This window comes from Antedon mediterranea, chromosome 11, assembly GCF_964355755.1.
Source record: "Antedon mediterranea chromosome 11, ecAntMedi1.1, whole genome shotgun sequence".
NCBI classification, from domain to species: domain Eukaryota; kingdom Metazoa; phylum Echinodermata; class Crinoidea; order Comatulida; family Antedonidae; genus Antedon; species Antedon mediterranea.
Window position 1 is genome coordinate 9,802,176 of NC_092680.1, and position 13,562 is coordinate 9,815,737.

A 13,562-nucleotide genomic window follows, 5' to 3' on the forward strand; every position below is an offset into this window, starting at 1 on the left:
TGTTCTTGATTATGTAATTAAAATGTACTCCCCTGTAATGTGTTAAATAATGACGAGCCTGTCCAAGCAGTTAGAAATAGTGATGCATTTGGTGAAGATACACATTCCCTCAATGCCAACTGCAGACACAAAACATGCACTGAGGTTCCTAGTAAAAAAACAATTACATTTACCTAAGTTACACAGCAGCATTGTTGTGTTTTCATTATTATCTGCCTTTAATTCATGTTAAATACTCATCATCATTGTACTGCTTTTCCAGCAGTATTTAAATAGTGACATTTGTAGTCGTTACTACTGTACAGTATATCAAAATCAAAATAAATATATATATAAAATAAACAAAAAAACATTACCAAATGCAAGCCTCTTAATTGGTGATAGTACCCCAGCCCAATTGAGGGGTGGCAGAACAGTTTCGCACCCCTGCCAAAGTGCTTTCATAAGTACTTCCAATCTAGCTGGTAACAGGCCTTCAGATCCAAGCTTGCCTGCTTCAATCAACATGTCAATTGCACTTCGTAGAATACTTGATTCTGGAAGTTGGTTGTAAGTTGTTGAAGCTGAAAGAAAATTATATTATGTTATCTATATATTAATGCTACTAAATTTTTCGTATAATTTTACATATCTCCTCCGAAACCACAAGTTTGAATCTGCAATATGTGATAATAAGTATCAACGTTTAAACCAAAAAATTAAAACTAGACCACAATGTAATTACAAAACTAGCAAAAAAGATATCAAACCTCGCACAAAGAAATTGTAAAATATAAAAACCATTGAAATAAAAAAAAACAAACACGCACACACAAATAAAACGAATCCAAAGGTGTGTCGTGTTTCCACAAAATATCAAATAAAAATACACACCGTGCATCATCTAATTTCGACTACCATGTTCACTTTTTGTGTTGATTTCAAAGTCCACGGCTGTAGTTTTATTATTCCAATACTTCACATCTTAATTCTTACCAATTAATATTTTATCAGTAAAATGTTTTAATCTGTCGACTGATTGGCAACGTGCATGTCCCTCTCATACACATTGTCACTTTTTGATGCGCACCCTAGATTAATATTCACACAGCACAAAGTCCCATATCCAGTATTGCTTTCATTTTGTAGAAAACAACTTAACAATTTGTGTTTCCACAGCAATATGTTTTTCATTCGATTTATTTTATCTATATGTATCAAATAATTAATACACCACGAAAAAAACACCCAAAATAACATAGTTTGGCATTTTATACTTTCGTTAGTGTTTGCACGCACATACTAATTCACACAGCACAATTTTTCTTTAGCATCTTTTATTTTCGTAAAGTCTGAACAGTCAAAAGGTAAAGTCTAAAGTTCCATATCCAGTATTGCTTTCATTTTTGAGTTTACAGATATTTCAAAGTGAAGGGATAGTGAATAACAAAATTAGCGGAAGTAAAATAGTTAATTTTATTTTTGATACAATTTATTTTTATTTTAATAATTATAAGTACTTTTATCAGAGTGCACTTTGCAAGGTGCAGATGAGTGAACAACCAATCATTACTGCAATTAAATTGAATTATTACTATACCTGAAGCCATTGACGGCATGGACAGTGTTACCAAATAAACATAGCCTAGAAACCAGGAAGATTGACTCTGTAAGGTCATATCAGAATTGTCATTCATCAGCTGTAATGCAATTATTTATTATAATAAATCATTACAATGTATTACATTGGTGCGGTAAGTCTATGGTTCTTTTAGTTTATTATTTTTCTTTAATGTACTTAAAGTCAGATATATTTTTAAACATTTTCTAAATGTATATTTACAAGTATCATTTGCTTAACAAGCTTAGTTGTTTTTGCATTGATGTCAGCAGGTAAAGTGGATTCTGAGATACCATACACAAGAGCACCTGGGCCAGCTAATAATGCTGATAGTCCATTTATTGCTGCAAGCCTTTCTGGTGTTTCAATAGTCTTTAAAGGAAAATAAATATATCAATTCAATCACAAATGTTAATGTGGATGTCAGTGGAAATTATACTATTGTACTATACTTACCCATTGTACAAAAAAATGTACTGTAAATTATTTTTTCCATACACATCCAACATGGATTGCCATACAGGATAGATAAACTATATCATGCTTATATTTAATGTCTCACTGTTATGGCATCATCTGTAACTCGGTGTCATAATATTATGTATCTGATTTCCTATGGTTAGATAAAGGATGCTTCAGACTAGGTCTGCTTAATTTATGAGCCAATCAGAATAGTAGAATTTTGGTGGGAAACTTTTGGAAGGCAACATTTGATCCTCCTCAGAAGCCCCTAATTTGCATGTCAAGTATAAGTAGTAAAATGTTATCATAGATATTAGAGAAAAAGAGAATATAAGATGATAGTAGAAAGACGTATAGAGAAGAAAGGTCTAGACTGATAGAAAGTTGTATTAATTCGGAGTTCAAAGAAATAAAAGTTTAGTTGAATACAGTATACTTTTTGTATGTGGAATCATTTTGGCAGTCAGTGTACGGTCTCGTGGATTTAATACGCCAGAGAAAGCATACGCTCGGAACTGACTATATAAAACCCACTACACTCGGAATAACGCAATATTAACAGGTTTTAACTGCACAATGTTTAATTGCTGGAAGTTCATTTACCTTATTCTTATCTATATTAATAAACAGCTTTATACCTTATCATCGACTCTGCCAAACCAATCTGTGCACACCTTGTTGTAACATTCAACAACCTGTGGATAATTAGCCCTGAGCAAGCTATGTAGCAGTAAACCCAGACTTAATGAGAACATACTGGATGTCTCATGACTAGATTGAAGTGAAAGCATTTTGGTAACCACATCCAGTACAACATCCTTTGAGGCAAGATTGGCAGCAAACAGAGATGCTGTTACACAGCTGATGCACATTAACAAACCCTGAAATATAACATTAACAAGCAAAAATTATGAATAAGGGACAATGAAACAGCAAGATAAAGAGAAGAAACCTATGCCTCTCACAAGCAAGTTACTCTACAGCATATCACCAAAGTTATTTTGTACATACCTGGTTTAGATTGTTTTCATCACTGTCTAGCCTGGACTTAAGTTTACCAAACACAGAAGAGAGATGCACTCTAGTTTGTGTCGATCCATCATGACACATTCCCACCAATGCTAACATAAGGCCTAGGTAATTTCCAACGTTTTCCATATCATTCACAAGGCATAGTTCTTCAAGTCTGTCCAGTGCCTTCATTATCATTAGTTTTCCCTGTATAGGGTAACATAAAGTTAGATTTAATGCATTGAAAAAAAACTTTTGCACAATCCAACAGCTTGGGTATGTTCAAATTGTATGGTTCTCTGGTTTAAACAAATAATTGTTATTTAGGGAAGAATTTAGAGCAGTCCTGTTTCAGGAGTGATGGAAAAATGTGAAATACTTTGAAAAATGTAAAATATTTTGTTTGAATACTAAGTATTTGAGACAATAAATATTTAAGAATTTCCTTTAATTGGTATTCACAATAGATGGGGAGATTGTTTTTAATTGTGGGTCTGGGTGTTTTAGCCTAACTGAAAGAGCCTACATGAGATATGATTTTTTTTTCTCAACTTTAGTGCCCCAGATTTATATTTTGTTTTTAAACTTTGAAAATTAGTAAACTAAAGGTCTACTTACTTCTTGGTCAGTAACATCTATAAACCTTTCCTCATATAATGTTTTAAGAAGAAATCCAAGCCCTAAGCTGACATGAGAAATATGAGTGTCTGCCAGATCTTTCTGTGGTAACTCTGCACATAAACAGTCCACCATCTTGAATATCAACTCTGAGTGATTTGTTGTTAAAACAGGCACTAGAGTACACAGAGCCAATGCAGCACATGATTTTACAACAGGGCTTACAGACGATTGTCCTCGTCTCTCCGAAGATCTCTTCAAAATTAAAAAAAATGATGAAACATTTTGATATTCATACAAGAACAGTATATCTGATGATTATATTATAAATCCAAAGGCAAATTACTGAAAAATGACGATTCTGTGGGTATCAGTGGCTGGATCTCAATGAAGATACAAAATAAAATAAGAAAAAGCTAAATCAAAAAAAGTAAAACAGTCAGAAAAATAGCAGAGTTTTCGGGCAACACTAGCTCTTTATCAATGCAAGTGAGAGTACTTTGTTTGACAAAGTAGATAGATTAGATTATATGTATTTTTATCAAATACTTGGCTCTCTGAAAACGCCTGACATTTCTTGAGGTCCAAAAGGTCACAAATACTTTTTTACTATTAAAAACACATTTCAAATACCAACATTCCTGTGACATATTACAAGGATATCTGATATTTGGAGAGTTTTCTACTTACTAACCTGACACCATGAAAAAACTCGTTTTTTTGCTTTGTAGTTATTATTCACAAGACATAACACAGTTTCTGCTGCAGTCTCCAGCCAAAAGTTTTGACCCATGTGTTCAGGGGCATCCGATTGGTTTTTTTGTGCATCTGAGCCCAGACTGTTTGCATGCTTGGTGCTTACACAGGCTAGCGATGCTAGGGCTAGGATTGAGTTTGCTTGAGCACTTGGATTTCCTCTAGATTAAAAAAATGTATCTATAATCATGGTTTTCATGATTCTGGATAGCTTATGATAAAAAAGGCTAGAAATGATCTGATAAAGGGTTTTGGCATCCATCCAAAAAAATTGCAGTAAAGCCCATCCATTGGGACATCTTTATTAGGGGGACACTTTAATGTGAAATGAACATTAAGGCCAAGCCTTATTTGGAGGACACTCCTATTAAGGGCACACTTTGGTCCCAAAGGTGTCCCTTAATAGAGGTTCTAATGTATGAGTGATTTACCTGGCACAAGATTTGAGGATGTCTGTTAGCTTATCACGTGTCCATAACCAGGCTATACTCTGTGCTGTTTCAAGATCATCATCCTCTTCATCACGGTGACCATGACTTTGTTGAATCTCCAGTTCTGCTTTCCTTCCCTGAAGGAATAAAGTTTGTCATACATGATTGTTCTATAATGTGTTATCCACCAATTTTAAACAATAAATCGTAATTTAAGCTCTGTCTACGCTATCAAACTTTATGTATCAAATTTTGTTGTCACATAAAGTTTGATAGTGTAGACAGATCTTAAAATGATTAATGGGGAGACTAGGTAAATTGTATGAGCTGTTGAGACAATAAAGTGAATTCTCTAACCTCTAATATAGAAAAATAAGACCTTTCCACAAAGTTCTTCCATGAAATTGGTAGATGCAGTGATTGGAACCATTCTGAGGATTGAATAGGTACCTAAGAAATAAAAAAAAAGTTTTGCTAAATAAAACATACTGAAATCTTCACTCAAGCAGTCTTCGTCATATGAAACAAAATCATTCTTCTCAATGTCTACTACCAACACATACAGTTAAAGAACCTTCATTTGCATACTATTGAATATTCTATTATTGGTTTTTTTGCCACTGAAAATATTATCTTGCCCTTTTTCCTTCGGAAGAAGGAAATATAAGTATGCATGACGTACACTTTCAATTTGCACAAATAAATTAACATACTGTAGTAAAACATTCTTAATTCACCTCATTGACTAAAGTGGTTAGCATTTGCTGATAACCTCGTCCTGAGCTGGCAATATGGCGTCTTTCTAATTTTCCATCTCTGCCAGCACTATGTATAGAATCAAAACAACACAACAACCCACCTAGAAAACAAGAAAAAACAATTCAAATTTAAAGACAGAAAACTAATAACTAATCTGTGAAAGCACATGAAAAATATAGCTGCGGTTTTCTTCAATAGGCTCAGAATTAAGTTTTAGTTCCATTAGTAAATGGAAAAATCAATACCTTGTTAGTTTAGTCCAATTGTAAATGGTGCAATCTAATAAAAGTTAAGATATCTATAACTGAATGCTTCCCTCTATTTATTCAGTACCTGCAAGGCCCGCCTTCAAGCCTGGTTGCTTATTCCGTTCATATTTGTTTTTAAGAATCCCAGAGATAGTAGAAACAGCTTTGTTGTCGGACTTCTCATTAATAGACTGTTTCATATCACTTGCATGATAGATACTCCGAGGTAAATCCTTCACTTCCTTTTGTACCATAGATGTTAAAAAACATCCAAAATCTGTAAAAAAAAAATTTTTTAAATGGCACATATTTTTGCATAAAAATATAGTTACAACCTAAAAGAATGAAAATATCAAACATATAAATATAATCAAAGTGGCGTCATGATCAATAAGAACAATAAAATCGTTGTATCATCACGATACAATTGCGCATACTAATAGACTTTGATTGAACTTATAATATTATTTTCATTACAGCATAATTTCGTTGTGAGTTGCAAATAAAACTGTAAATAAGGTAAACAAATGTTCTTGTCCTGTTAAGAACATATATTTGGTAAAAATAAAGATAAAACGATAACTTTATGTCAGATAAGAATGAACACATACATAAATAGATAGTGAATATTATGATATAACAAAACCTATAAATATAAAATAAATTAATAAATGGCTATCCTATTTTATATAACACCTAAATAAATTCCTGTCATTTGATTGGACGATTGTGGGTCACATGGCGTGCAATAGTACGCACTATTAAACGATCGTTTAATAGTACTTTTTAAAATATTTTGTGTACGAAAAAAAAAAAAAGTTTCGCGGATGAAAACAAACCTAGTATACAAAAATTACTGTTAAATACAACAGCGCCATCTGTCGTCAAGCCTCTGTTTGTAAACACCACCGCGAGATAATGCAACAGCAGTAGATTTTTGTGTACGATTTGGAGATATATATGTACTAATTTCATTCAAAAAGGCATTTAGATTAACTTAGATCCTTTTTAGGATTTTGATTAATTAAAAAACCATAATTAGCCAAGATAAGTTCCAATTGTCTGTCAAAGTTTTGCCTTTCAGCCAAACTAGTACTACTACTAGGTCTAGCCTAGCTAGGCCTGTTAGTATTAGGCTAGGCTACTTTTTATTTGATTCAAAAGACAGAAATCTATTTAGATGTTATATAAAACAAACAATGAATGTTTATGAAAAAGTGTAGTAATATTTAAATTTTGAAATATAAATGGGATTGTTGTAACTTATTTTGTATTTTTATTTTTAGGCCTGTGTTAATGAAATTATTGCCCATAGTTGTAAAATTTAGTTAAGTATAATTTATGTTAAAGGGGCTGGACTTGATTAGTGTTTACACTATTTTCTAGCTCCTTCCTTATGTTTTAAAATGTAATATTATTTATCATTGTAAAACAAAAAATAATGAATGTTGAATGTTTTATATTGGCGTAATGGTACAAATAATGGCATTTGGTGAACGATGAAAGGTTATAGCAACTCGGCATCGCCTCGTTGATATAACCTTTCATCATTCACTTCATGCCATTATTGGTACTATTGCACTTACAAACATTCATTATTTTATAATATTACATAGCCTATGTAAATACGTGAACGTGATTGGTTTAAACTGCCGTTGCGAGGATCGCAAATCGTATATATCCTCGAGTACGATGATATTGACTGAGTAATTTTCGCGTAATTATCGTGTCCCTGTCATTAAACTAAAATACAGCAGATTCTCGAGTATGATGATACTGACTGTGTAATTTTCGTGTGGCAACACTCGTGTTTGGCGATAAATAAACTTATTGAGACTTGAACTAGCGATGATTTGTCCATCATCCCACTACAACGTTTTACCCGTTGTGCCATGCCAGAAGAAGAAATTAATCAATTAAACTATTTAAACTATGCATACATAGCACCCTCATTTGTTATTAGACCTCCCTAGATGTGATAAAAGACCGTTTGTAATTGGTTACCTGGTACGCACAACACGCTGAACATCCGGTGATTCGGCTCCTCGAAAAAGAATTATTATTTATTCGGCCTACCTGATAATATTATTATCATTAATGTAGGCTTATTGGTGGAAATTCTTCTGTTAATTTAAACGTCCTAGGCCTAAGTGAATATTTTATTGCCAAGGAATCAATAATTAGTAATTTTTCTGTATATTATTCTTTGCAAGGAAAGGTGAATGCAACGCCTAACTAGGTAGGCTTATTACATAAAGGAGGCCTAGCTACACCCAACTCAGCAGTAGATATTCAACTTGTTGGCTATGTAATATAACAGATATTGCCTTTTATATCGCTAAAATATCAGATTTGACAACCCTTTGGGAATGATATTATGTTCTCAAGAAATATATTTCCCCAAGCTAGCCCTTTGGGAATATATTCCCTTGAACAAAATATAATAATAGTACGAATTTGTAACGCGCCAATTCCAGCAGTAAGTGATGAGAGAGCTCAATCTGAAAGAAAGGCAGCAGAGGCAGCAGAATTGAAGGTGCCTAAGCCATACGTTTTAGTGTTGAAAGTCGGAATGGAAAAGAGATTTTTTTTAAGACGAGCGAAGGCGACGGGAAGGTATGTGAAGAGGAAGAAGGTCAGAGAGATATGAAGGGGATTTGAACGAGAGAGCTTTATACTTTATAGGTTAAGAAAAGTATTTTATAAAATTATGCGCTTTTCGACTGGTAGCCAATGAAGACTACGGAGAGCAGGATTGACGTGATTGTATCTTTGTGAGCGTGCATACACGGGCGGCATTATTTTGGATGAGTTGCAGGCGTTTAATTGAGGAAGATTGAACAATAAGGAGTTGCAGTAGTCGAGCCAAGATGAAATGAAGGCGCGAGTGAAAATTTTAGAGGAGGTAAGAGTAAGGTATTTTCGGATACGACCAATATTGCGAGGCCTAGGAAGATTTAAAGGCAATAGCTGTATCATAGTTGTAGGAAGAATACTTTTTCGATTACCTTACCAAATGGGCTTTATGCTATACATGTATGTATTGTATCTGTATATAACTGTGAATAAACTAGTGCTTGAAGTTGTACGTCTTTCAATAATATTTTCTTCATATGAAATGTATGCTATGAGTATAACATACATAGTATAGATGTTTAACAACAATAATTCATTAAAACAGTGGGACAACCAAGAAAATGATAGTCAAGATAAAATATTATTGTTCATCAATTAATTTGATAATTCAAATAATTAGTAAGTTTTTGACAGTGCATACATTGTGAAAATAACATCCTTAAAGGCGAGGTGCGGGCAAAAAATTTCTATTGATCATACATTCCAATAATTATCGATCTATAGTTTCCCCTATGTTTCATAATTTTTGGGATTTTTTTTGTGTTACACGAGCTTGTTGAAAATAAGCACTTTCTTATCTTTTGGGGGATAGTTCAAATTACACAGTAAAATTCTATTCTTTTGTACACAAATTTTGTAAATAGAGAGGCATTTTAAAAAGCTATGAAAAATAAGCGGTGTGGTAAAAAATTCTATCAGATGACTAAATATAGGTAATATAACTTGAATTTTACATTTTTGGTATTTTTTTTCAACTTCAGATTATAATTTCCATGCTATAGCAAAAATTATCCACCGTACGGTATATCCACCATCTTTTTTCACCTTCCAGGGAGTCACCAGACATGTTATTGTATTAGGTTAAACTACCTAACTACTGAAAAAAAGTCTCCCTGGTTTTTATGGCAGAATTTTGCCAAATTTTGTATTAGACCAAATTAAGGGAAATTCATGTTTTTTTGTCTTGATTTCTGTTACAACTAATTGGTTTATGTACAATTAACCAGATATTATATTTAAAATTCATGCCTGTACCTAAGCTTTAAAATCATCTACTGTTCATTTAACTAAATAATGGTTTTATCATTAAAATAGTCATCCTTTCCAACCATGGTCTACTTAGTACAACACCTACATATAATAATTAATATACAAATAATGAATGTTTATGAGTGTAATGGTAAAAATAATGGATAATAATAGATTCCTGTCATTTGAATCAAATAAAAGGTAGGCCTACATTTGATTCACATTGATTAAAACAGTAACATTTGGTTTTAATAATTATATTAAATATTATTATTTATATGGATTTTATAAATGCACCTACTGTTTTAGTGTTAATTATGTCAACAAACGACCAAACAGTATAGTATAGTATAGTAGATTTTTATATATTTTTATATGGTATAGTTTATTCCATTCTGTAAGGGGCGGGTTTCCCGCTGTTGAATGAGTTTGAATAAAATAAAAAAAAATAAAAATAAAGTATAGTATAGTATAGTATAGTATAGTATAGTATAGTATAGTATAGGCCTAGCAAGGCTAAAACGCCTAGGCCTAGCTTAATACTAAGGATTACGGTCGAAGCGGCCGCCAACCAAAGCGGCCGCTTAACGGTAATTTGTATGGAACGCTGTGTGCGCTTTGATTGTCTTTGTTTTGTAATCTTTGATTGTCATTGTTTCGACAGGTTTTCTTTTTCTCGGACGTAAATAACAATCTACATTATTATGTAATTTATTCTCTTTTTTTACAGGTTGAATGTGATACGTTCTTTTAAACGAAATGGCGAATCGATGATTACTTACTTTAACTGTTCTAAATGAGATATATGTTTAATAAAGTCAATAAAATACACTTAAGAATAATGTATATATTTTTTCAATAAAGTATATCAAAATATATATATTTGTTATTGTATATTAATTAATTAGTAAAGTAACTACTGTAGTACGTGTTCGCAATCATAATTTAATTACAATAACATGATGACATCAATTTATTTATTTAATATCCTAAATTGTTTTATACCTTCAGATATAAAAATATTGATCAATTTAAAATGAGTTTTAAATAATAAAATAAGATGCAAGTGTCTGTACGGTACGGTAATTAATTATGCGAATTTCTAATAACTCCACTGGCGACCGGCCAGGAATAGTGCTGTAGAAGGTCGCATTTTCGTCTCACATTACTTTATTGAAAACACAAACAATGTATTACAATGGAATATAACACACCCTATTACTAATAATAAAAACCAAGATTTGAGAGTACAGTGTAAACGAAATATAAAGATTCGGCAATACCATACGTAAATTATTATTGCAATACTGTATAAAGATTCGACAGTATGTAAATGAGATATAAATATTCGGCAATACCGTACGTAAATTATTAATGCAATACTGTATAAAGATTCGATAGTATGTAAATGAGATATTAATATTTGGCAATACCGTACGTAAATTGTTAATGCAATACTGTATAAAGATTCGATAGTATGTAAATGAGATATTAATATTTGGCAATACCGTACGTAAATTATTAATGCAATACTGTATAAAGATTTGATAGTATGTAAATGAGATATTAATATTTGGCAATACCGTACGTAAATTGTTAATGCAATACTGTATAAAGATTTGATAGTATGTAAAAGAGATATAAGGATTCGGCAATGCCGTACATAAATTATTAATGCAATACTGTATAAAGATTCAATAGCAGTAAATGAGATATAAATATTTGGCAATACCGTACGTAAATTATTAATGCAATACTGTATGAAGATTCGATAGTATGTAAATGAGATATTAAGATTCGGCAATACCGTACGTATAATATTATTATTGCAATACTGTATGAAGATTCGATAGTATGTAGAATAAAAAAAAGTTTTTTTTTTCATACATCAAAAAAAAGTACTATAGTACTTACTATACTAATAGTACGATAATTTAATAGTGCGATAGTTAAATAGTGCATTGCATTTCATGTGACCCACAATTGTCCAATCAAATGACAGGAATTTATTTAGTTGTTATAATACACAATATTTACCAGGCAATATGTCTTGGTCAACATGTAACAATAACTGCATGTAGCAGCATCCTGGGACATCAATATCTTCATCCTTATCATCTTCATTCTCCTCCTCATCATCACCATCTACCACAGGCCTATCTTTCTTAAGATTTGCAAGTTTCTGCCTTACATTCAAGGTAACCTAAAATGAAATCAATTATTTATTTAAAGTTTGAAATTGTATGGAAAATGCTGCGAAAATATTGTGAATAGGTGAATTGGGGATTGATGATTGGTGAATATGGTCACTGGATTCGAACACATGAGTCTTGGGTGGGTAGCAATAATGTTAAGCACCAAGTTACTGTACCACAATTATATTAAACTTTTAAATAACAAAATAAACATGCAAAAGTGTAAATATGATTGGTGAAAACAGTCACTGGATTCGAACACATGAGTTACAGTGCCACTATTATATTAAACTTTTAAACACATAAATGACATGAAAAAATAAAATTCAATATATGTATGTACAATGTAATATAAATTAAAAAACAAAACTGTGGTTGATTTGATGATTTAAATAATAATTTTTTTTTTATTAATATGGATTCCAGTACAGTACATTCTAACAGTAAGATATTGAAAAATAATTATACAAAATATGTTTTAATGAAAACCTATAAAAGTGTTTGTATTTTTTTCATAGAAATTGCACGCAATAGAAAATTGATTGTAAATTCTCTTATGCACTAAAATTTGTGCAATAAAATTTGAACACTTTTACCTCTTCGGGAAGGTCATAAAGAGTAAACTCTTCCTGGTCAAACTTGGATAATGCCTTAAATGCAGCGCCAGAAACGGCAGCCTTTTGATTGGATGATAATAACCATAGCAACTCAACAACATCACATCGAAATTCCTTAGAAGATAAACATTCTTCCTATTATTACTTTTTTAATAAAAAAAGTGTCATATTAATTTGTAGAAGCAAGTACCTTTGTAAATACATAAAGGTGGTAAATACTAATAATATTATTAACACACCTGAGTGACACACACTCGTAAAACCATAAATAAACAGGTACAATAACACAATTAAAAATATATTTGAAATGCACAAATGGAAGGAACTGAGAATAGATTAAAACGTTTCTTTTGCAATGTTTGCAGTGTCTACAAAAAAGCAATATTAGGTGCTCACTATGAATATACAAATACTGTACCTCATATTCCTCAGTATTGACCACAAGACTTGGAACAAGAGACAATAACTTGCAAAGGCTCACTTGAACCAGCATACTATGGATATGAATATATTAAGTTAAGTTAAGTATTTGGATTCCTACCTGTACAAGCATTTATGTAAAAAATGCAGAGTATTTCAATTATTTTTTTTTCAGTGGCACAATATACAATATCTTTAATAGGGTCAATTTAATTACCGAAAAAAACGGAAAATGACCGAAAACAAATTTGTATAATATTTTTTTTAATATCACCTTCTACTGATGGGTGTTTCTAAAGCTAAGACCATGCAGAGAGAAAACTGCGTGCGCAAAAGCTAAGGAAGACCCGACGAAATGGTAGTTTTTTTTACTGAATAGATTTTATTGTGAATCGTTATTGGGAGCGTGTTTTAAGTATACTTATATATACATAGTCACTAATATTAATCTACAATTAAATTGATCATGATTAACGTATTCACAATTAATGTACATGCGTTGGTTTCTGGATCAAAAATCGGAAGATTAAAATCAAAATCTGTTTATAGTAAAATCTGTA

At 31.8% G+C, this 13,562-nt stretch overlaps 2 protein-coding genes across 2 annotated transcripts in view; one reads left to right on the plus strand and one right to left on the minus strand.

The window, feature by feature from the left end:
- LOC140062959 (small ribosomal subunit protein uS19) overlaps window positions 1-13,562 on the plus strand; it is a 254,689-nt gene that overhangs the window by 107,304 nt on the left and 133,823 nt on the right. The gene's annotated exons all lie outside the window — the stretch shown is intronic.
- Window positions 1-13,562, minus strand: part of LOC140063269 (focadhesin-like) — a 63,416-nt gene that overhangs the window by 2,714 nt on the left and 47,140 nt on the right. The window contains exons 11-25 of the mRNA XM_072109805.1: window positions 13,001-13,076; window positions 12,562-12,696; window positions 11,808-11,973; window positions 5,971-6,162; window positions 5,616-5,737; window positions 5,236-5,328; window positions 4,879-5,015; window positions 4,386-4,608; window positions 3,692-3,946; window positions 3,074-3,280; window positions 2,701-2,943; window positions 1,823-1,972; window positions 1,580-1,679; window positions 357-563; window positions 32-148 (exon numbers count right to left, since the gene is read on the minus strand). Coding sequence (XP_071965906.1) covers window positions 32-148; window positions 357-563; window positions 1,580-1,679; window positions 1,823-1,972; window positions 2,701-2,943; window positions 3,074-3,280; window positions 3,692-3,946; window positions 4,386-4,608; window positions 4,879-5,015; window positions 5,236-5,328; window positions 5,616-5,737; window positions 5,971-6,162; window positions 11,808-11,973; window positions 12,562-12,696; window positions 13,001-13,076 — 2,423 coding nt within the window. The remainder of the gene's footprint in view (window positions 1-31; window positions 149-356; window positions 564-1,579; window positions 1,680-1,822; window positions 1,973-2,700; window positions 2,944-3,073; window positions 3,281-3,691; window positions 3,947-4,385; window positions 4,609-4,878; window positions 5,016-5,235; window positions 5,329-5,615; window positions 5,738-5,970; window positions 6,163-11,807; window positions 11,974-12,561; window positions 12,697-13,000; window positions 13,077-13,562) is intronic.